Source organism: Ictidomys tridecemlineatus, chromosome 11 (assembly GCF_052094955.1).
Source record: "Ictidomys tridecemlineatus isolate mIctTri1 chromosome 11, mIctTri1.hap1, whole genome shotgun sequence".
In the NCBI taxonomy this organism is placed as follows: domain Eukaryota; kingdom Metazoa; phylum Chordata; class Mammalia; order Rodentia; family Sciuridae; genus Ictidomys; species Ictidomys tridecemlineatus.
In genome coordinates, this window is record NC_135487.1 from 5,145,906 (window position 1) to 5,170,620 (window position 24,715).

General features: G+C 38.3%; 1 protein-coding gene and 1 long non-coding RNA gene across 8 annotated transcripts in view; one reads left to right on the plus strand and one right to left on the minus strand.

Moving 5' to 3' along the window:
- Rere (arginine-glutamic acid dipeptide repeats) overlaps positions 1-24,715 on the minus strand; it is a 407,183-nt gene that overhangs the window by 150,512 nt on the left and 231,956 nt on the right. For 5 of the 7 annotated variants that reach the window (XM_078025199.1, XM_078025196.1, XM_078025197.1 and 2 more), the window contains 2 exons: positions 23,869-23,965; positions 10,606-10,710 (listed from right to left, as the gene is read on the minus strand). In XM_078025199.1, the coding sequence (XP_077881325.1) occupies positions 10,606-10,710; positions 23,869-23,965 (202 nt within the window). Of the gene's footprint in view, positions 1-2,294; positions 2,546-10,605; positions 10,711-23,868; positions 23,966-24,715 lie in introns of those variants that run through there. The other 2 variants (XM_078025198.1, XM_013362610.4) reach the window with 2 other exon arrangements.
- LOC120890613 (uncharacterized) lies at positions 1,881-3,145 on the plus strand. The gene is made up of 2 exons (XR_005734921.2): positions 1,881-2,043; positions 2,154-3,145. It is a non-coding gene; the product is annotated as an uncharacterized LOC120890613 (long non-coding RNA).

A 24,715-nucleotide genomic window follows, 5' to 3' on the forward strand; every position in this document is an offset into this window, starting at 1 on the left:
AAATACAAGAAATACTGTGGTAACTTACTTCACTTACAAGGAAAAACAGAAAAAAAAAAAATTGCCTCTTAGCCACAGAGGGTACCTATAGATCAGAGCCAGTGACTTTGTGTCTTTACCAGCAAAAAGGGCAGCTGCACACAAGATCCATGAACACAGGTATGTGCCAGGCCTAGTCAGCCATCCATCAAGCAGGAGGAACCTGAGCCAGAGCTGGTCATCTATGAGTATAGCTTCCTGCTCACATTTTATTAGCTAAATTGTAAAGAAAGTTTAAGTTAAAGACCCAGCAATAGAAAATCAGCATTCTCAACTCCAACACTGAATCTTCTCTTCAAGTCTGAAACAGTAGGCTTTCATGGACTCCACATGTATATGACCAGAAAGTGCTAGTGTCTGGTTTCTCTGGACTAGAGAAAGGATAAATTTTTTAGAGAGAGAATGCAAAGGAAGAGCAAACGGTGCAAAAGATATCTTTTTTACCTTTTAGCAGTACTCAGGATTGAACCCAGGGGAACTTTTGTTCTGAGCTACATCCCCAGCCCATTTTTATTTTGAAACAGTGTCTTCTTGCTAAGTTGGGGAGGCTGGACTTGAATTTGCAATCCGCATGCCTCAGCTTCCTGAGTAGCTGGGGAAAGATGTTTCTAAATAGAGTAAATAAGATAAGTTCCAGAATCAACGTTTCACGGTATGGGAAAAAGTGGGAAGCTGCCTCAAACCTCCAAATGCAATGTTCAAATAAAAAGGATCGTAATGGGAAGAGAACCCTCACATGAATGGAAAAATAGATCTGAAGACAACAATAAATGTCAACCTAAATTATTCCTCTTTAATTCATCTCCTTAGTTTACAATCCCCAAATTTAACCTATAAGAATACAGATTATATACCTCAGGAATATTTTAAGTGTCTAGAATTCACCATGTTAAGCCTTAGTTTAAAACCTTCTGCTAGACTCAGGGGCTTTCTCTGACTAAAGCTGATCATGCAAAGGTCATATCATACAACTAAGAGCTTACAAATCATTTCTCCTTTGTATCAATATATAGTAAATTTCTTCCCTTACCTATGAGGATTTTTCACATTTTTCTTTATTGTATATTTTCACCCATCCCCACAAATACACAAAACTTAATGTCACTTCAATTTCTTTTCCAAAACCTATCAGCAGGAAAAAAAGGAGAAGAAGCAATAAGAAGCAACTAACATAATTCAAAATCGCTGAAAATCTGCTTGAGTAAAATTCAACTAGTCCTAAATCTGCCTATTCTGACTGGCTCCCTAAGTTTACCATGGAGAGAACCATCTGCCTGAGCCTTCTCTGTGAGCAGGAGGCACAAAAAATATAGCTTTCCCTGGGTAGGAAAGACTAGTGTTGGCCGTCAAGCCATGGGCACCCAATGTGACCTTGTTAACACCTCTGCCTTCTCCAGCACCCACTATCCTTTCACTTCTCTTCTATAGAATTCACCAGTCACACAGCAAAATACATATGCACACAACAAACATTATCTTATTTAAAATGAACATACAATAATAAGCACACAGAATACATGGAACCTCAACTTCTAACACAAATGTCAATGCATACAGTTTTCTGGTAATTGTGAAGAAATCTTCCTAAACTCCAAAAGGAAGAAGGATTTGCTTCCTTCTGAACAACACAGTACAAACTGATGTGACAATCTTTCACTTTTTAAAAAGCCATTTTAAGGTGAAACTGTTGCCACCATAATCCACAACTATCTCCTGCCTATGTCAGATTTCAGAAAAAGATGACAAGAACTGTAATTTGCTCTGGCAAACAGGCTCTCAATCAAAACAGGTTCCACCCACCTTCAAAGCAACCAATAGCTACCCACCTACCACCATTCCTAAAACATCCAAACAGAACTGCTCTCTGGCCCAGGCGATCCGGGCCAGCCACAGGCGCAGCAAGGCGGGGGGCCTGCAGGCTTGCTCTGCAGGGCTTGAAGAGAGACAGCTCGGCAACAAGCACCCAGCGCGCCTCGGGTTAAAACCATGCCAAGGGAGGAAGAGGTGAGGAGAAAGAGGGGAGGACAGGGACAGAGGGACCCGAGAAGCTTCACATTCCTCATCTGCTTAATGCAGCCCTGGGTAGAACCCTTTCCCGCTGTTCCATGTCGCAGCACCACCTCCACGGCCAGCTGGGCTAACCAAAGGCTCCGGGAACAGGACTCTGAAGGATGAATGACTCAGAGACATCTCCAGAAGTGAGAAGGAGCAGCCAACCATCACCCGGCCAGGGAGGCCAGAGGAAGGGAGCCTACCTGCAGGGGCCGAAGGGATCCTCCATGACTAACAGAGCCCCGGGTGAGTCTAGCTGATCCCTGCACCTCTCTTACCGCTAAAACTCTGCCCTTTTCTACTCTAACTGCTCAAAATGGAGGCACATGCAGTCTGAGAGACCTCACAGAGCTTTCACTGAGCTTGTGCTATGACCTAAGCCTCCACGCAGAACGCAGAAACTTCCCCTCACACTGACAGGACTGAGCATGTGCTGTGACCCTCCCTCATCCACACACTGTCTCTGCACGACGCAATCAATCTCAACCCTGCTGTTTCCGTAAATAAAGCCCAGCCAACAGACGCAGCAGCTTCTCCCTGCACACCAAGCTAGTGTGCAGGGAAGTGGGGCCTCAGGAAGGGGATCTGAGACAGCCAACGCCACAAGCTCGGCAAGCCCTGCCAGGTGGAGGCTTCAGTCCATGCCTGCGCCTCCAGACAACAGCAAGTTCTGTTTTGTCTATTTTTTTTTTTAAAGGAAATGGTGGTCTTAAATAGCAAGATTTCCAAGAAAGAATAGAAACAAAGGACATAAACAACTATGTGTAAGAGTAATTAGCAGAAATATTCCAGCACATTTAAAATCATAGTAGTAGCTACTTAAGAAAACCAACTCCATACATCTCTCTTTGAAAATCTTCAACATTTGGAAAACAAATACACCACTGTAAACCTATGGAGTGCATGGTACTGTCACATAGAAACAGACACAGTGTCTGGAGGGCATGACAAGAAGGGTAACTCCCAGTGACTCTGGAGGCCAAGACAGGATTACAAATTTGAAGTCAGCCTCAACAACTTACTGAAGCAAAAAAAAAAAAAAAAAAACCCAAAACTGTACTGTATGCAAAGATTTAGATCTTCCTTAAAGAAGCTAAAAACTCTCTCAATACTAAATTAAAAGGTTCCCTAAAGTAACACTAGCCCAATCCAATATGGTTTGAAGACTGGCTTTCTCACAGTAAGAAGAGCAAGGAAAATTCAAGTTAAGAGTTCAAAGAACACCATGCCACAAACACCTGAGCACCCCCGAACCATATGTGAGGATTGGGCTGGGGATGTAGCTTAGTGGTAGAGCACCTGCCTAGCACACATGAGGTCTGTGTTCAATTCCCTACACCACAAAATAAATAAATAAATTCATTAAGGTCTTTTCAGAAAGATTTCTAAATCCATAAGGTCATCCCCTCTTAATGTAGTGAGCATTAGGAAAGCACTCTCACTGTCTACACCAACAGTAGAGACATTTTTCTATTAATACTCAGTTTAATTAAAAACACAGTGTATGCCCTCTCTCCCAATTTCCACCTCCCAATGTCCACCTTATAAAGAAACTCTATAGATAGACTTAGTTTCCACTTGCAACCTCAGAAATAATTTTATGTATTACTTAGTTAAAATTAAGAAAGAAAAAAAATAAAAGGAAGACCAATCTCCCCAGAAACCATAAAGAACAAGATAGGATGGCAAGGCAGTGTGAATTCTGTTTCCCAGAAATGTGAAGAAAAGTCAGCACCACAGAATCAAGTCCATGCCCACAGTCTCCTATCCATGCTCTGAACTAAGACCATGAGTCAATAAATCTTACCGTGCTCCAAACATGACTTGTAAAGTACAAGTCATGCCAAATACACTTAAATAAGTTTTCCTTTTGACCCAATGCATGAAATAGGTTCTCCTCGTTGGTTTGTGAAACATGTCTACAGAGCGGGTTTAATAAGGAATAATCTAAAGAAAATTACTTTCTGAAAACAAAAGTAAAGGAATTAGAATCTGGCAGCCAAGTAATATGAATATGACCAGAAAAGAATTCCTCTCAGAAGGATCCATTAAAATAAAACAAAACAAAAAAGCCCTATCAAACCTTTTCACACAGAAAATGTTCATTGGGAGAAATCACCAGAAACTAATAATTTAATATATTCATCACTACTCCGAGAAACCATGGGAACGATTACGTAAAGCACAGTAGAAAGTTACTTTACAGCAAGTCAAGCAAATTACATTTTCAAAATTGTATATTCCATCTCAATAGATACCTAGGAAACACCACAGGCACTTCATCAGAACCTCTGTTACACTGGGTCCCAGGAGTAACAGCCACTTAACATCAACATCCTCTTCACTGTCTTTCCTTACACAGGCATCTCACAGGTATTCTTTACAGGCCACCAAGACAGAGGCTCCTTTTTCTTGTCACCAGTGGCTCTCCAGACCTCCTCTCCTTCACATCCTGTCTCCCACAATTCCAACCACAGACGGGGAGCTCTTCTCAGGCAAAAACAATGTATATCTCATCTGTTTAGAGCCACCCAACAATTTTATTTTGTATCTCAACAAATACACTTGAAACACAAAATCAAAACCACCATTTTTTGGCAAAAAAACTAATCATGAGGAAAACATCAAACAAACTCAAATTAAAGATCATTTGGTAAAACTGGCTCCTACTCTTCAGAAAAGCCAATGTCATGAAAAATATAGAAAGGTAAGGAAACATCAGGAGAATAAAGACAGGCAAAGGCCAGTAAAGAGACACAGCAATGAAAAGGTGATGCAGGAAGGATCACGGGGGAGGGGGGGATTACTAAGAAGACCATTACTGGAAAAACTTGCAAAGTCTGAATATGGACCATGTGGTACTCCAGCAATGTTAACTTTCCTGATTTTAAGAACATTCTTCTTCTTGGAAATATATACTGAAGCATTTGGAGAAGAGAAGGCTGCTGTCTGAAGCTCACTCACAGATCATTCAGGAAAGAATAATAGTGTGTCAGCAGGGCACAGTGGTGCATGTTGTAGTCCCAGCTACTTTTGAGAGGCTGAGACGGGAGGATCACTCATACCAGAAGACAGTGCCAGCCTGGGCAATGTAGCAAGACCCCATCTCCAAACAACAACCAAAGGAAAATACTATAGAAAGTGATGAAGCAAAGATGGCAAACACAAAGATGAATATGGCAAGAAAAGATATCATAAAGTAAATGTGTAATGAAGTTGAAAAGGTAGTGACAAAAAATATATAAGAAAAAAGGAAATAGGACAAAATGTTAACAAGTGGAGAGTGGGTAAAAGATATATTCTATTCATAACTCTTCTTTATGTATACAAGATTCCAAATTCAAAATTTAAGTATATCTAAAGCAAACTAAAAAATACCTTTACAGGCCCTACACATCCGTATCTCATGGCCTCTGATGCACAAAAACACTGGGCAATGAGTGACTTGCCTAGCTACTTTTTGCCCATGGTGCTCTGGTTCCCAAGTTGAAGCCACCTAACACACAGCTACCATGCAGTCCAAACTCAGAATACAACGACAGCTGTCCTCCTCAGAGAATCTCAAGGAGCCCTAAAGTTAGTGATCAGGAATCAAATACACCACTGTGTCCCTTTTATTCTTAAGTTCCAATTCTAGAAATGGGGCTATGCTTCCTCTAACCAAGCCTTACTTTACACAGAATGCATCTCACACCCAAGGCCTCGGGAATGCCAAGCAAGTGCTCTATCATTGAGCTGCATCCCTAGGCCCCTACTGATACTCTGGAACATTAGATGTCTGGTTCCTGATGCTGACTACACTCTGGACCTCATTCCCGTACTGTTGTTCCTAATCATCATCCGCCTGCCCACAGGGACATGCATATATGCATCCAGGCTGTCCCCAAGTGTTTCTGTCTGTGGCCTATTTCTGGAGTCTTCCCAGAAGTCATGTGAACCCAGATGCATCTATACCACTTCTGAATCCCACACATCCCTCCTTCCTCCCATTGACCCCACTGAACAACAGGTGAAGGATGCATGCTTCTGAACAGAAGGGATGGGAACAACTAAGTAAGATGAATACACTGCACAGATGGGTTCTTTCTACAACTAAAAACATTTACACTATAAAAACTGATGGAAACATCACTTGTCCACCATAAAGGGACCTTTTCCCAGGAATAGAAGACACACGTGCGGGGGGAGGGGGGGGTTGTCAGGAGTATAGGAAAAAGGCACTGGCCCACGGTGGAGTACTAGACCTGAGGAGATGAGAAGGTAGGAAAAAGGACAGATGAGTTCAGCAAAATCAAAGTGCTAGCAAAGGTAAGATCATTTGCTATAAAAACTCCAAACCTATTTTTCTTTCAATTTTGGTTCCGATTTTTCATTAAAAACTCCAAATATAAAAATTATATTATTTCACATTATCTTGTTTATATACTCAGTAAATATTGTTAGGTAGGTTTCACTATGGTCAATGAAGAAACTTAGCAAATGTTGCATATTTTGCAAGGGATTCTAGAATCAATATTCCAGACAGACTTGAGAATCCACGGTACTCAGACTTCCTTGTGAGCATTATCAACCAGAGAGTCAATGGTCTACCAAAGGTTTTTCAGAATTCAAAATTTTTTAGACTTTTACTTTTATGTGACTATATGACACAGTATATAACACCCCAGGAATGTCTAAGCAATAACCAATATACTGTCATATTTATATTTTTACCACAAAATTGGTGCACATTCACACGAGGTATGCTAAATTAAAAAGAGAAATAGCTTCAAATAATTTCAGGCCAGGTTTGGTCACCAAATGAGTTGGGTGCTATATTTAGTATACAAAGTTTTAGATTTTCAGAGCTTTCAGATTTCAGAATGAAGAAATCATGGGTAAGTATTATCATAGGTCCTCTATTATATTAATGATTAGCATTCTAAAGTAAAAATGAAATATAAATTTATACTTAATAATACTAAAGTAATTTTATGCCACTTATCAAGAAATCCACTATCCCCAAATTTTAAAGGCATAAACCACAATCACAGAGCAAAGGTTGGTTTGAATCACACTATAGACATTAGTTCAACTAAGTAGTAATACAATCAGGATCAAAGTTCAGAAAGACCAGGTCCTGACAAGACACATCATTCAGGAATATAAAGACCAGATTAGAGGAGAAATAAAAGGGGAACTGAACTCTTGAGATTTTAAAAGGATCTATGAAAATGAATGTGAAAAAAATTCAAAATTTTAGTGCTAATATACTAAATTACAGAAAAATACATACATTAACTTTTAACTAGTATCTGAAAGTTTGTTCTGAGAAATAATTCCATCTTAAAGTTCAGTTTCAACTGCTCACTTAGTGTTAAACTCCTGCATTATTAAAAGGGAAGGTAGCAGTCATCACTTCACAGTCACAGAATTCTTAGCCCTCAACTTCCAGTGGTCTTATTAACACATGTGCCATCTCAGAGGAGCATTCCACAGTAAAATAAATACATACATACATACATATACACACACACCTTGACATTTCCTTTCCACATGAACTTCCACTTACCTAAATGGCACAGGGTGTCAAGGACTGGCACATAGCACTATGTAGCCAGGACTGCAACCCTAGTCCCACTCATTAAAGTGAGGAGGAAACTGCATCAGAAACCAGTTCATCACACAGCTTCATCCCTCACAAACTTGAAACCAAGTCAGAAGCAGGCAATTCCTACAAGAATACACACACATTTATCGACAGCTGTTCAAAAGATCACAAGAGTGTGTGTGACTTAACAAAGTATGAAAAGACTTTCTGCATTTCCTCCATCTGATTTATGTACAGCCCGATTCTTAGAATGCCCAGGGTGTGTATTCTTGCTAGGTTCCTGGGAGTGGCCTTGAACTTGCAATCTTCCAACCGCAGAGTCCCAACTGTCCAGATTAAAGACATGCACCAACCATGCCAGCACTGTACCAAATTTCTATAAGGGCCTTGACTCTTGAACTGTGAGAAGTTTGATGTGCCTCAAACTTTATTTGTAAGTAAACATTCAAATATTTGCTGAATGTAACATCTCTCAAGCACTTAAAATATACATAGCACAAGCGCAATGTAGAGAATACAAGTGTAGAACTGAACAAACAGCAACTACAAATTTCAAAATATTATGATTCAGGATGCAGACCTTATAAAAGTGCATCATTATGTTCTTTTTTTGTATACAGAGACAAACAATATGCTTCTACTGCATACTTAATCCACATTTTCAAAATTGAGGGATAGAAATACAGCCCAGTAATAGAGCACCTGGTTAGCATGCAGAAGGCCCTGGGTTTGACCCCCAGCACTCTTCAGTGTCACCCCATATAAACACTACCTGATGAGAAATATCACCCTGAAAGACTGCAAGCAACACACAATGAAAAAAAAGAGAGAGAGAGAGACATCTGTGTACCTCTCTAGCTTACAGAGAAAAGTTACATAGTGCTTTTAGTAAGCATTCAAGGAAAAGGGCTAGGGATGTACTCAGTGGTCAAGTATCTCAATTCCCAGTATAAAACAAAACAAAACAGATGTACAACTTAAACTAGTAAAAAAAAAATAAATTTGATTGTTATGAATTTTAGAGCTGAATATTTAAAAGAAAAAAAACTATTTTAGTTAATTGCTGATGCACTCTTAACTTGTACAACATATTTATCACAGTTAAATAAGTATGGAATCACTAAAATAATGACCAAGTCAGGCACAGTGGCATATCCCTTATCCTACCAACTAAAGCAAGGGGATCACAAGTTGGAGACCTGCCTGAGCAACTCAGCAAGATCCCGTCTCAAAACAAAAATAAAAGGACTAGGGAAGTAGCTCAATTGAAAGGCTCCAGCACCAAAATAATAACAATAACAAACTGCACCGACAACAACATGACAAGCACCAACTCATTTGTCTCTATACAGAAACTCGCCTGGGCAACAGAATGACATGACAATTCACATATAAAATAAACATTTCGGGGTTGGGGCTATAGCTCAGTTGGTAGAGTGCTCACCTTGCATGAACAAGGCCCTGGGTTCAATCCTCAGCAACACACACACACACACACACACACACATAATAATAATTTAAAAAAACATTTCAAAATTTAAAAAGAAACTTCTGAAATATTTCCATCAACCAGTTTTTTTTTTTAAATCATTAGAATGTGGCCTTCTTTTGAAAACAAAAAGCTCAAGCTTCACTGTATTATAAAGAAAAAAATAAGTATTCTTAAGAGGTAAGCAAAAATAGATGAGCATAATCTTCCTACTCTCACAGCTGCTGTCTAAGACAAAGAGGAAGAGACAGAAAACCAGTGTATACTATGCCCCAATGATGCTCTGTGAAACCTTGTGCAATCACAATGACACATGCTCCCTTTAATCAACTCTTCAGTAACTGTCCTAAGAATACTCTAAATTTTGTATATCATTTCTCAACATCTTCTAGAAAAAGTTTTCACTAAAATAATATTTGTTTTGCAATTATATCCAATGGATAATAAAGTAAAATTCCTTAAGCCAAGCTAAATCTTTTATTTCTTTCTAAATCTTCACATTTGTAAACAGGTCTTGGGTATCCAGAGCATGAATTATTTGACCACCTGCTAATAACCCTCCACCTTTCCCCAACCCAATTCCCAGTACTGGGAATTGAACCCATAGCCTCCTACTTGCTAGGCAAGTGCTCTAACATTGAGCTACACATTCAGACCCTTTGTTATTTATTTTGAGATATGATCTTGCTGAATTGCTCAGGCTAGACTCTTATTTGCCATCTTCTTGCCTCACGGGGTGCATAATCAAGCCCAGCTCTTTAAAAAAAAAAAAAAAACTTAATAAATCATATAGTCACATGATTTTTCCAGGGCACATGTATAAACACAGTCTTATGCTATGTGAAGAGTATTACAGACATAAACCAAAAATTCTTTTTGTGAAATTATTTTGACCCTATTGCTTTTTATTTAACAAGTCATAATTCTTTTACATAGAGCTTAACAAAATAGTTGAGAACAGGAAGTTTCTGTTTTGTAAGAGTAGTCTCACCAAAGATACTTACTTCAGTGAGTGTTCCTGGGATTTTTATTATCAAGAATGAACAAAACAAATGAGTTACCAACAAACAAAACAAATGAGTTAACACACATGCCAGGCAAGTGTGTTACCGCTGAGCCATAGCCCCAGCCCTCAACTACATTTTTTAATCCCACCCAGGTAACACCCAAATTTTCCCATCTTCCCTTTCCTTAATAAAACTAAAGAAAAAGCAACAAGCTGATTTAGGTGCCAAAGACATTAAATACTAAATACATAGTTTACATTCAGGTGTATAAACACACACATGCATGTTCTCTCTCTCTCTCTCTCTCTCTCTCTCTCTCTCTCTCTCTCTCTCCCTCTCTCTCTCTCTCACACACACACACACACACACACACACAAGTGAGAAAAGGAAAAAAGTTCTCACTGAGTGGACACAAGTGACTCACTTACCTTGTCTCAGGGTTGTAGCCTAATATGTAGAAAAATGAGTCCACTCGGGCTTTAAACTCTCTAGCAGCAAATATGTCAGAAAAATGGGAGATGTTACACTTCCCTCTGGGGGGGAAAAAACAAAAAATACATTAGTAATACCCTCTTTTTTTTTTTTTGGTACCGGGGATTGAACTCCGGGACACTCAACCTGCGCCACATCCCCAGCCCTATTTTGTATTTTATTTAGAGACAGGGTCTCACTGAGTTGCTTGGTGCCTCATTAAATAGCTGAAGCTGGCTTTGAACTCAAAATCCTCCTGCCTCAGCCTCCCAAGTGGCTGAGATTGAGAAGCCATCGAGCCCAACTCCTCAATTGCCTTGCAAATCAAAATACTACTGGAGAAACAGAGAAGAAAGCAAATGACTAAATTCATGGTACCTGTTGAATAAGGTTATAAATTCCATATTTTTCTTATTTCAAGACTTCTTCAATATACAACTTTTAAACTCAGGTGTTTTTGTTTCATCATTTGGGCAATAAAGTCAAAATTAATAAACTGAAGACAGGACTGTGATAAAGGAATATTAAGCAAATTAGAAACGAATGGGGGAGGATTAAGACCATAGGGAAAAACGGGCCTTTTCTTAATGCTACATATTAAACTGTTAAAGCTAAAATGCATATCAGACATTCCTTTGCAATATAGCTTCAGGCCAGTATTTTTCTTCTTCTTTAACATGCAAGAAATAAACTTACTTAGAAATTAAAACATAAATTTGAACTTTTTTACATAAAGATGGGCTCTAATATGTAAACAGTTCCCCTCAAATGTTCAGGTAAAGTTAACTGACTCTAGGTTGGAAATCACTATCCCACAGAAATATTTCAATAAACAGCAGTAAGCTTTCTAGTTTCAACTGACAAAAAAAGTCAAACCACCTTGTAGCTAAAAACTATAATACGACAGAATAGTTTAAGTATGTTTTAGGTACCAAGAACCCAACACAAAGATACTAGAAACATTAAACCATGCAGCAGGCCCAGCCTTTCACTAACAGACAGACACACATCTCTCTCTCTCTCTCTCTCTCTCTCTCTCTCTCTCTCTCTCTCTCTCTCTCTCATACACACACACACACACACACACACACACACACACACAATATAAAGGTTTCCAAGGAGGCAGATGATTGAAAGAACTTGAACTCACTTGGTGGTCACAGAAGGTAACTTTAATGTCAAGTGGAAGCCAAAGCCTATGATGCAATTAGATGGAAATCAGAGGATCAAAAAACCCTGTTTCACAACCACAACATCTAAAGCAAGCCTCCAGGATTTCCCATCCTGTCCCCACCCCTCATGCTCACCCCAACCCTCAACCCCAGCAGGCTGTCTACAGAGTCTAGAATCCACTCCATATGCACCTTAACAAAGGATTCAACAGCTAGGGAGAAAAAGTGGCAGAGGGATACCAGAGGGGATACCTTCATTTCCTACAAAGAAATTTTAAAACTCTTCCTTTCCCCAAGGACTTAATTATGACCAAAGCCTCAGTAATGAACAGAGGCTAAGAATGGCTCAAACCACCTCCATTTTTTAAATTAAATAATGACATTGTTGGCTTATTAAAGTTCCTTTAACTACAGAGAAGAAAACAATTCAGGGTGACTAGGCACTTAGAATTTGATAAAATTTAGAGGAAATGAATTTTAAATTTTACTTAATCTTAATCAATATAAATTTAAATAGCCACGCATAGCTGGTGCTCCTACTGAACAGCACAGATTTATACAACATTTCCGTCACCCAGGAATTTTTACTGGAAGCACTATAACATTCCTACTGTAAGTAGATATCAAGAGTCAATTCAAAGAATACACAAAGCAGATGTCAGCTTTCCAGGCCCAGAACCTAACCTCTGATTTTTAAATAAAGCTAACATAAGCTTCTGGAAAAGCAGCAGCAAGTAACGTTACTGAGCTGGAATAGTGAGCTCACCCTGAGACCACCTACCCATCCATCAAAAGTGATTTAGACACTGAAGCTTAGAGGAGGCAAATAAGGTCCTTTCTCGGTTAAACAGGATAATGACACCTATTATACCTACCTTGAACAATACTAAGACAATCACAGAGAGAAAGTCTATGAGCCCAGTGGTACATGCCTGTAACCCCAGCTCTGGAAGCTGAGGCAGGAGGAGGGTGAGTTCAAGGCCAGCCTCACCAATGGCAAGGCACTAAGCAATTCAGTGAAACCCTGTCTCTAAATTAAATACAAAATAGGGCTGGGGATTTGGTTCAGTGGTCAAGTGCCCCAAGTTCAATCCCCAGTACTCCCCCACAAAAAAAGAAAGTCTATGAAACTCTACATACTACAATGCTAGGAAGAATAAGTTATTATTACCATCACTGTTCAATATCAAAGAAAACAATTCTTATTTTATTATTCTTTTGATTTTTCACCTGGAGTAATTAATTAAACGAATAAGAATCCCAGCAACATATAATTCTAAGCATAGGTACTACAAATCAAACATGTTTAGGGCAGAGTTTATCAATTTCAGTGTTGCTGACTAATACTGTCAGGGGCACTCCCATTAATATTAGGACATTTAGCTACATCCCTGGGTCCCTCACCTAGCAGCATAATCACATACATTTTTTTTTTAATTGTAGGTGGGCACAATACCTTTATTTTCTTTATTTTTATGTGGTGTTGAGGATCGAATCACACATGGCAGGCAAGCGCTCCACCACTGAACCACAACCCTAGCCCCTCACATACATATTTTAACAATCAAAAATGTCTCAAGACATTGTCAAATGTTTCCTGGGGAGGGCAAAATAACTAGCTAGGAAAAGTCAAACATTAGGAGTTGAAGCATGTCATCTGATAAATGGCTATGAAACTGCAACCAATGGGGTTCTTCTCTACCATTATGTCCTCTATTTGCTTACTGTTTGTGTCTTGAAAGTTTCTGCTCTTTGTATGTTTGTTTTATATCCTGCAACTCAACTGAATTCTTTCATTATTATATTACATAGGTTTATTTTGATTTTGGTTTTGGTTTTTGGTTGGTTTGTTTTGTTTTGTTTCTGAGACAGGGTCTCGCTATATTGCTCGAGCAGGTGTAGATTTGCGAGCTTAAGTGATTCTTCCTTCTCAGCTGCCACACTAGGTTCACAGATTCACCATTCATTCTTTAAGTCTTTCCAAGTATGCTATTTGCAAAGAAACACAGTTTTACTTCTTCTTTACCTTTCTTATGCTTCTAACTGCACTATACCTCTGGTACAATACAGAAAGTAATAAAAAGAGTAAACACTGTTATTTAGTTTCTGATCTCACTGGAAATCTCTTACGTGTTCCCATTAATTATGATACTAGCTTTAATCATATCAAAATCCTAGCTTTGGAGAAAATCATATGATTTCTTCCCTAAGATATATTCTTATGGCATAGGATATTCAGAGTCTGTGACACTGAACCAATATGCTTTCTTTGAAAAAATTCCAGTTGTTCATATATGTATTTTTAAATGAGACATTAGAATTTTTAAAAACAGGATTTGATTAATTACCTCTAATGCCATTTCCCCTTTAATTTCTCCTTTTATCTTTATTCCCCTTATTGTACTTTTCTCTTACTGCTGTTATTTAGAACAGCTTTATACACAGTACCTGAAAAAGAACTCAAATGTCCATCCACATGAAAATAAAAACAAATGGTGGGTTGGGAAGTAACTCAGTGGTAAAGTGCCTGCTTCATATCACCTTTTCTGGAGAGCAATGCAAACATTTAGAAATACGTGCATAGGTGTGCATGTAGTATAGGTACCATTTTAAACTTTGCATTTTGTTTTTCACTCCTGAGTCCTCTTCTCTATCAAAAGCAGGATATAACTTAAATGTTGTTTCATGGAATGGATACGGTGGGACTGTTAAAAGAAAACTGCCCCCCCCACCTTGCTGAAACATCTGTCCCAGAGCTTATAAGGTTCTGCCTTCTCCCCACCTAAAGCAATGCTTCACTGTCAACAGCAACATAACTAAAGACAGGGAAGCCCTTCATCCCAGTACCCTGACATTCACCAGTACAGAAGGTGCCCTAGGTACTGTGCTATTGGAGGAGTCCTCTGGCAGGCAGAGCGGGCCATGTGACAATGAAGGACACGAAGATAATTTTACCATGTAAGGAGGCAATGCAAATGGGAACAATGACCTAGATATTCATTCCCACAAGCCACCAATAACTAAGAGTTTTCACAGGCAAACCCCCAAAAAACTTGTGAAGAACATGCCAGCATACACAGAATGCTCATGGTAGAGTTATTTCTGTACTCTTACCTGACCATGAAAACAAATAAGGAAAAATACTGAGGAAATCACTATCTTGTCTAGATATCCTGAGCCACTGGGATTAGAAACAGGTACAGAAATTTTTAAAAATTTTACTTCCTCAGTTTTGCATTCTTCCTTGTAATCCTCCTGTGGGGTACTTTTTTCAGAATCCCATCTTGATTTATATTTACTGTTTTTGATCACATACTTGGCATAGTTTTCCTAAAGCTTGCTCTAAGTGTAACAATATATACACATAACTTGTAACATCCACTAGTATCCATTCTTATCAGTTCTAGTAAAGTGTAGAAATCTTTCACTTAGGTCCCTTCTGTCTTCTCACTTTTCAAATATAATTGACTTACGCATCTGCTTTACACACATTCAGCAAAAAAACACTGCATTGTTTTGACTCCATTGTTGTTTTTATAATTTAATCTTGGAATTTCATTCATTTAAAATTATTTTCAATTTTTTAATGTGTTTTTGATGTAAATAATTTCCCTCTGATCACCACTGTAAATGAATACTGAGAATCTGAAATACAACACTAAGTTTTTTAACTTCCTTAATTTCAACTTGTATTTCCTCTTACACCCAGGAGCTACTGAAAAATTTCCAGGTGAAACAGTCTTGCTCATAGTAAATAAACTATAGGCTTATTGCATTATTACCAGATATTTTCTCTATTGTACTGCAGAAAAAAGAATGTACATTGTCTATTATTAAGGATTAATATATTAATGTATGTCTGAGATTAAGTGCTTAGGAAGAAAGTAATCAAAATGTGTAATATCTATATGAAGAAAATTTTCAGACATTCCTAGAAGGCACAAAAGTCAGCAGGACTTACGGAAAAACACAATTTGCTCTTAAACAGGAAAACCAAACACTGCACCTCTCCATAAACTCATTAATAAACTGCATACAATCCCACCACTAATGCTAACACACTATTATGGACTGCAATAACACTAAGGATCACATGGAAAAACAAATAACTAAACAACAGGGGAACTAACTATATCAGATATTAAATCATACTATAAGGCTTCTTTAGTTAAAGGAATATAGTGCAAGCATATAAATAGACAATGGAATAATAAAACAAAAAAGAAAAAACAAAGAAAAGAAAATCCAGATTACATATGGAAAATAATTCAGACACAGCTGATATTTCAATCTATTAGGCTAAAGACAAATAAGTGGATGTGGTGGCACACGTCTATAATCCCAATGACTTCAGAGGCTGAGGCAGGAGTTATTGCAGGTGCGAGGCCAGCCTCAGAAACTTACAGAGGCTCTAAGCAACTGAGTGAAACCCTGTTGCAAAATAAAAAATTAAAAAGGCTGAGGATGTGGCTCAGTGGCAGGGTATGTCTGGGTTCAATTCCCAGTATGGGAAAAAAATTAAAAATAAACTTGACTAATGGTGCTGGGACAACTGAGTACAATTCTTCCTTAAATATGTTATAGGAAAAAACTTTTTAAATATGGCTTAAATTCCAGAAGCATTCATAAAAGAAAAGACTGATTCATCTGATTAAATAAAAGTGTTATTCATTTAAAAAGAAAACCTAAGCAAAATCAAAAGAAAACTGGCGCTGGTTGAAGAAAATGTGTCATATATATAACATACACCAGACATATAAAGAACTTTTTAAAAATGAAAGACAAAAACCTAACAGAAAAGACTGATCATATTCTGATCACATTCAAAATCACTGTGAAATAAAGTAAAACAAAACTACAAAACTACCATTACACTTCTAACCTGACAGACAGTAGTGTATATAAGTGTTTATTCAAATATACACACACATACTAATTATTTTTATTTATTCATTGGTACTTGGGGTTGAACCAAGAGGTGCTTAACCATTAAGCCACGTCGCCAGCCGCCAGCCCCCCCCCACCCCGCTTTTTTTAAAATTTGAGACCCTAAGTTGCATAGGGCCTCACTACCATGCTGAGGCTGGTCTTTGAACTTGTGATCCTCCTCCTTCAGCCTCCTAAGTCATTAGGATTACAATCATGTGACTAGATTGTAATAATCATGTGACTAGATCTGGTGTAAAATTTTTTTAAATAAAATGAATGTTGAGAAAACAAGCAGTTTTGTACATCATCAGAGGAAATGCAAATTGGTACATACCTTCTGGTGAGAAATTTGGTAATAGTTAACAAACCACATATACATAAACCATTCCACACAGCAATCCCACTACTATAAAATTTACCCTGAAGATATGCACAGTCAATAAGAAAATATGTTTGCACAGAATATTCACTGAAGCATCACTTACGACGGCAAAATTTACAAACTACCTAAATACCTATACACAGGAAAACAAAGAAATAAACCATCAGAAATCCATCTCATGTAAGGAGTACTGTACATGTTAGAATGAGTGCGATCTCTACAAACTGATATGAGCAATTCCCAAAACATACTGTCAAAGTGAACAATGCAAAGGACAAAGGATTTCAACAGCATTTTGCCCTTCATGAGAGAGGGGATCCTAAGAAAATGTATTTGCACATCTGTGAAAAGAAAATGCAGAAAAGATAAACCAGGGAGTAAATTACTCAGCTCCTGCTACATAGTCTGAACCCCAAAGGCCCTTGTGTGAAAGCCCTGGTCCCTAAGACAGCACTAGGGACCAGGGAAGTGATGCATGCTATCTTTGAAAGAAGGAGGGCTACTGGGAGCCAGGCCCCTTTTTCTTTTTTGGTTCCAGGGATTTGACCCACTGAGCCACATCCCCAGCTCAGACACACTATTTCTGTGGTATTCTTGCCAAACATGTGTTATCTTCAATGCAATTGTGTGAAAACACCAATTTGTCTTAAACTGAGGAATGTGTGGCAAAATAATTAATCCATACTCTTTTTTTTTTTTTTTTTTTTTAAATATTTATTCTTTAGTTCTCGGCGGACACAACATCTTTGTTGGTATGTGGTGCTGAGGATCGAACCCGGGTCGCACGCATGGCAGGTGAGCGCACTACCGCTTGAGCCACATCCCCAGCCCCCCATACTCTTTACTTAAAAAGAATCAAGGTTGGCCAGGTATGGCAACACAAATCTGTAATCCCAGTGACTTGGGAGGCAAGAGTATCAAAAGTTAAAAGCCAACCTCAGCAATTTGGTGGGGCCCTAAGCAACTCAGTGAGACCCTGTCTCTAAATAAAATACAAAAAAGGGCTTGGGATGTGGCTCATTGGTTAAGTACTCCAGAGTTCATCCCCAGTACAGGAAAAAAAAAAAAAAGATAATCAAGATTATATCATTGTGGGAAGCCATCTAACACTTGAATGGGTGACTCCCGTTAAGGGTCTGAGGTGCTTTGACTGTGTCGAAGCTTTCCCGGCCCTTTCCTGATGAGAAAGCCCATCCGTGTGGGGGTGTGCCTGACCACTGACCTCGGGGACCCAATCACTGACCCTGACCTTGGAGTGCAGCCCCCCCCTCAACCTTCATTGGATGGAATTCTCCCCTGAATCTCTTGTTCCCCAATAGAAGGCTACTCCAGGCATGTTCACGCTCACTCTCTCCTGCTAGCCCTGAGTAATCCCTGCTGCCCTGCTGGGCGGTTAAAGGAGTGAACCAGAGAAGGGAGCCATCTCGGACCTAGCAATAGAAATAAGGTAACTGAGTCTGTGTGTTTTATTTCGGTCTCTTCTAACTAACTTTATGCCTAGAACCTCATTAATGAAATCATTGCGCAGGCCGCGTGGTAGATATGATGACAGACAAGAATGAACTAGGGAATCATTACAGAATGCAGAGCAATGTGGGATGCCAAATATGACCCTAAGACAAGAACAACAACAAAAAGCATACTGTTGAAATTAAAAGAAAATCCTTAGTTCAATGGGTTGCATTAAGGTCAGTTCCCTGGTTCTCATCATTGCACCATAATTAAAAGAAGATGCTCCCACTGTGAGAGGTTAAGAGAGAATACATGAAAAAGTCAGTACTTGTACCTTTTTTTGTGTGTGTCAAAAAGTAGCTCCAAATAATTTTTTTAATGACTCTGAAGTATCCAAGGACATACAGAGTATCTTTTTCATGTTTCCAGCACCTGACAGATAACCCTCAATTGGCCAGTAGGACAATAAGGTGGTTAAATAATGAACTGACAGAATGTGGTAACAGTGAAGCACTAAGCATGTGAAGACAACACAATGAAAATGTAGTGAAAATTATTTCGCATAAATAGGGTGTGGTGGCACACGCCTGTAATCCCAGTGGCTTGGGATGCTGAGACAGGAGAATTGAGAGTTCAAAGCCAGCCTCAGCAACTGCAAGGCACTAAACAACTTAGTAAGACCCTGTCTCTAAATAAAACTACAAAACAGGGCTGGAGATGTGGCCCAGTGGTTGAGTGCTCCCCGAGTTCAATCCCTGTTACCCAAAAAAAAAAAAAAAAAAAAAAAAATCACATATAATGCATAATATGTAATATTATGATAAATGTGGGTTTAATATAGATAAGATATTTATAATATTATGATAAACGTAGGTTTAATATAGATAAGGTATTTATATATATTTATATGTATTTGGGACACACGCACACATATATATTTTTCCTAGTTGCCCATAACAAGATAGGAGATGAATTAATTCAGGATTTAATAAGGAGATTAGAAACCCAAAATAGTTTTTTAGGGTGTCTTGGCCCTGGGCTTCTAGAAAACTCACCCTAAGACATCTTCCTATTGTATGAATCACAGGTAAGGTGATTACTTGTAGCCTGACCTACCCTAGGACTTCTTCCTCCTGGCTACTTGAAGTAGGAAGCACATAATCAATCAGAAAGCTGGAAAGCAGCCTGCCACCCACAAGCCACTGCTGATCTCCTGTACTGTCTGTCCGCACAACCAATACTTAAGAATGCACTGGAAGAAGCGGATAGTAAACCTGAGGCTAAAAAAAGTTTTAGTCCCACTGCAAAGCAACTGCCTCAGATCCCTGGATCACCAACAAAACATTATCCACAGGGGGAAATTAGTGACATAGCAAACAAACTGCAAGTTTTGAGGTGTGTCTGTCCATTTTCGGAGAATCTCCAGATGACATCATCTGGAGACATACCTAAAGTAATCTGAAAACTCAATGAACCCATCCAACAGGTCACCAAAAAACAAAATCAGTGGATGCTGAGTTCTCACATCTTCACTAACTCAGCACAAAATTAATTTCACTTTTAATTTTCTTCCTTTTACACTTTCACAAATCCAGATTCAATGAGCAGAGTACTGTGAAAGAGAATACTAAGAGAGTTTCTGAGTATGAGCTGCTCTGTGAGGGACCTCCACACACTTGATGCAGTGAGTATTGAATCAGAAGATATGTGTTTGGTTCAGGATGCTGTGACTCAGATATGCCACCTTAAACAGGTCTATCAAAATGATAATTCAAAGGTTAACAAACTTTACACTGGTCACAAAGCTATGTGGCTGAGTCACAATTCAAACTAAAGTCTTCTAATTTCAATCAAGCATTTTTCCCCCCATTACATCACAAAATTGGCCAAAAATACTTACCTGGGAATAAGTAGAACATAAGAAATATTCTACTCAAGATACTAGCTTTGTGGCTGAGGTTGTAGCTCAGTGGTAAAGTGCTTGGCTAGCATGTGTGAAGCACTGAATTAGATCCTTAGCACCACATAAAAATAAACAAATAAAAGCATTCTGGGGCTGGGGATGTGACTCAAGTGGTAGCGTGCTCGCCTGGCATGCATGCAACCGGGGTTCGATCCTCAGCACCACATACAAACAGATGTTGTGTCCGCCGAAAACTAAAAAATAAATATTAAAATTCTCTCTCTCTCTCTTTAAAAAAAAAAACAAAACCAAAACAAAACAAAACAAAACAAAAAAAGCATTCTGTCCATCTACAACTTCCAAAAAAATATATATATTTTTTTAATGATACCTTTACTAATGGTAGCTACTGGTAAGTGTAGTATAATGAACTATGAAAGTAAGCAGCTGTAGGAACTTTGCTCAAAGGTAGATGAGGGCCAGCTCAGGCAGCCTCATCACATATCACTACAACCACAGAGGTCCACAGTCACTTCTAGAAATGAATACGTAAGAATGCACTGGAAGAAGTGGATAGTTTAATTTTGGTAAGAAAAAGCTTTAGCCTCACAATTCACATAGAGGATACAAAGGAATTTTGTTTTCCTTTTGATTCATGATGATGACTAAAGGAAAAAGCTTTCACTCCTCCTTTATAACCCAGTTTTAGTAACAACTTGAAAGAAAAAGGTGTACCTGTTACCTCCCCAGTGAATGGAATGGCCAGAGCCCCTCAAGAGTTATTCTGAGCCCAAATAAATCCATAGAACTGAGCCTCTGACACTTGAAGAGAAGGGTGATCAGCACAGTGTTATCAACCTTTTCCTTTGTCCTTGTGGTTTTCTCATTACATTCCTTCCACTACTTATTTATTTTTGGCAGTATTGGTTTATATGTGTATGAAGAAAGAAAGAACTAATCTTGGTGAGTAAACTGTGAAAAGCAAAATTGGGAAAAAAAGGTTAAATCTTAATACTCAAATCACCCCCAACCCAGGTTTAAGTTAAAGTAATCTAACCTTGGTGAGGAGAAAAGGGATGACTGACATTCCTGGGGGCGTTGCCATTCCATTCTGTTTTCTTGGAGGGGAAGTGAAGGGCCTGCCAAAGCTCCTCTCATGGGGAGCACACTACTGCTGAGAAAGTGATGGGATTGCCATGCAGCAGTAAGAACCCACGTGTGAGGAACAGATGCCAGTCAAGCCCACGCATCAACAAGTATTACTAAGAATCTACTAGCCAGATTGTTCAGTACCTTATCACCTTTTCATCTGGAAAAAAAAAATCCAGTTGAGGAGCTGGAGTTGTGGCTCAGTGCTAGAGTGCTTGCCACACATGTGTGAGGCCTGGGTTCCATCAGCGCCACATAAAAATAAATAAATTAAATAAAGGTATCATGTCCATCAATAACTTAAAAAAAAAAAAAAGATTTTTTTTTTTAATTCAGTTGACGAAGTGGCAAAGAGAGGCTTTCTTTTGAAGGTAACAAAACAAGATGAAAATTTTATAACAGAGCTACCACTTTTCATGACAACTTTAAAGAAAGTGTCACAGGAAGGGGGGAGGAAAATCAAACCCAGGAAAAAGAATCTCTAGTGTCTACTGCAGTGGGCCAATGTAAGGACAGTGCTTCCATTACAGATATTCAGAAGGTATCTGAGTGTAAACCTACTTAGAATAAATTTATCTGGATCCAGCTGGAATTAGATGAGATAAATGGCTCTTCTAAAAAATGCTACAATGAAATGAATATTACTCTACAAATCTGACCAGCATTGATAAATACTCATATGTATCCATTTTATGCAATTATGTCAAAATAGGTTGAATAGTAAGAGTTACATATCTAAACCCTTATCATTTATGTTGGGAAGGGAGGGGAGGAGTGAAGAGGGGAGGGGAGGGGAGGGCCAGATAAGAGCTTTGTTACCTATCTTTGCTAACAATCTTAACTGTTCCATCAATCAACCCAACCTTCTATTAACTTGCTTTGTTCAGCAAACAGGCTTAAGAATGGAAAGCTACCTCCCAAAGAAATAAAAAAGCTTGTACGCATTTAGAAAAAGTTCATAAACCACCACAGGAATTCTCTAAATATATTAATCTAAAGTCCTGTTAGAAGTCAAATCTAACTACAACTACTTCTTCCTCTATCACAAGGGTCAGCAAACTGCTGGCCAGCAAGCAAAGTCTGGCCTACCACCTGTTTTCATATGGTCTGAAAGAATAGTTTTCACATTTCTAAATGGCTGAAAAAAGAAATCAAAGAAACATGGTATTTCCTGATGTGAAAAATTAAATGAAACTCAAATTTTAGTGTCCATAAATAAAGTTTTATTGGAATATAGCCACCTCATTTATGCGGATATTGCTTATAGCTTTTGTGCTAGAATAGCTGAGCTGAATAGCTGAGACATGTGAAATATATCTGGTCCCAAAAGTTTGCCAGAATCTGCCCTAATTTGCCTTGAAGTAAATGGCCTTAACTGTGTAGCTGTGCACAAGAGATTTTAGATGTTTTACTGAATACCTTGAGAGCACTGTAAAACAGAAATCACCCCACTTGTAGTGAAGCTAAAAGCTGGCAAATCCCAGTGAGTTTTTTAAAAATCATATTCCTTAACAAAGAAAATAGTTCTTTTACTGCACTATTATTATTTTCAGCAAGGAAGGGACTTTAAGAATATTAGTAGTTGTACTTCTTATGCTATCAAAGAAGTCCAAAGTCTGCCACGTATATGCAAAATGTAACTAGACATATGGGTGTATTCTTGATTAGGATATTAAATATACAGAAAGAGGATCATGGGCACTTTTTTGCTAAATTACCTAAGATATTAAGACTAGCTGCAATGTTAAATTTTGTCTCAAAATAAAATCTTCAATATATTTTCCCTACCCCCTACACCAAACTTTTTGGTAGGAAATTTTTCCAATATACATAAAATGGAAATAATAGCTGAATGAAAATCTCTATAAATTCTGCTGAGAAAATTAATTAGTATACTGCCATATTTGCTTCACTCATTTTTTTCATTTTTTATAGTGGTAGGGATTCAATCATTAGAAGGTAAACTTCAGACCATCAGAACATTTTACCTTCAATATCAAATAATATCAGAATATTCAACTTCAAGGAGCTAAAGATACAATAAAAGAGCAAGGGTATAAAAAAATAAATTAGAACAAAAATATAGAGGGAGGTAAGTCAGATTAATGAAGTCACTGGCAACCTCTGAAATCTCAATTACTTAAAGTGTTAGCTTACTGAGACCATTTACTAAGAGTTGTCTGACTAATAATAATGGTCATCAAAGAGATAATGAGAGACCTCCAGTACTTACCTAAGGGCAGCAGCATGGTATGTGTCAACATAATCAGAAATGAAGAGCTCTCGGTTCTTGATAACTGGGTCTGTAATGACAAGTTCTCTTCCAGAATCTGTCCAAAAAAATATATAGTAATAATAATTAATTACCTAAGAGGATATTAAAGCCAATTTTCCCCAAAAGAGATAGAAAGTTTTTGTACAACATTTTTTTCAGATTCACCTCCCACTGAAGAAAGCCCAATAAATAGCCAGGTCTGGTCAACGTCTTAAGTGTGCAAAACAGTGCAGAGAATAATACACAAAAAAAACAAAGTATACAATTTGAGACAATTGACAAATTATCTTGTTGGCTGTGTGTTATACCCTTTACTAAGTCCCTGAATTGCCGAAATGAATTAATTGAATTAATTTAATAAGTAAAAACCTAAAGAAAGAAACAGAAACAAACAACTAACACATCCTAGCAATTTGTGAATACTTAAATATTTAGTGATCCTGTCCTTCCCTCTCACCCTCAAATATTCCTGAATGGAATAAAGCCATACAATGATTCAGTTGACAAGAATGACCAAGATGGGCACAGTGATGCACACCTATAATCCCAGTGACTCGGGAGGCTGAGGCAGGACAATTTCAAGTTTGAGGCCAGCCTGGGCCTCAAACTTAGGGAGACTGTCTCAAAACAAAACATAAAAAGGCCTGGAGATGGTGCTCACAATAAAGCAAGCCTGGGCTCAATCTCCAGTACCCCCTCCCTCAGCAAAAAAAAAAAAGAATGAGTTAAGTCATTATCTTTTAATAAAGAGTAATGATCTAACTGCGTTAACAGAGTTTTTATTATTTCAAAGATGGGGGTGGGG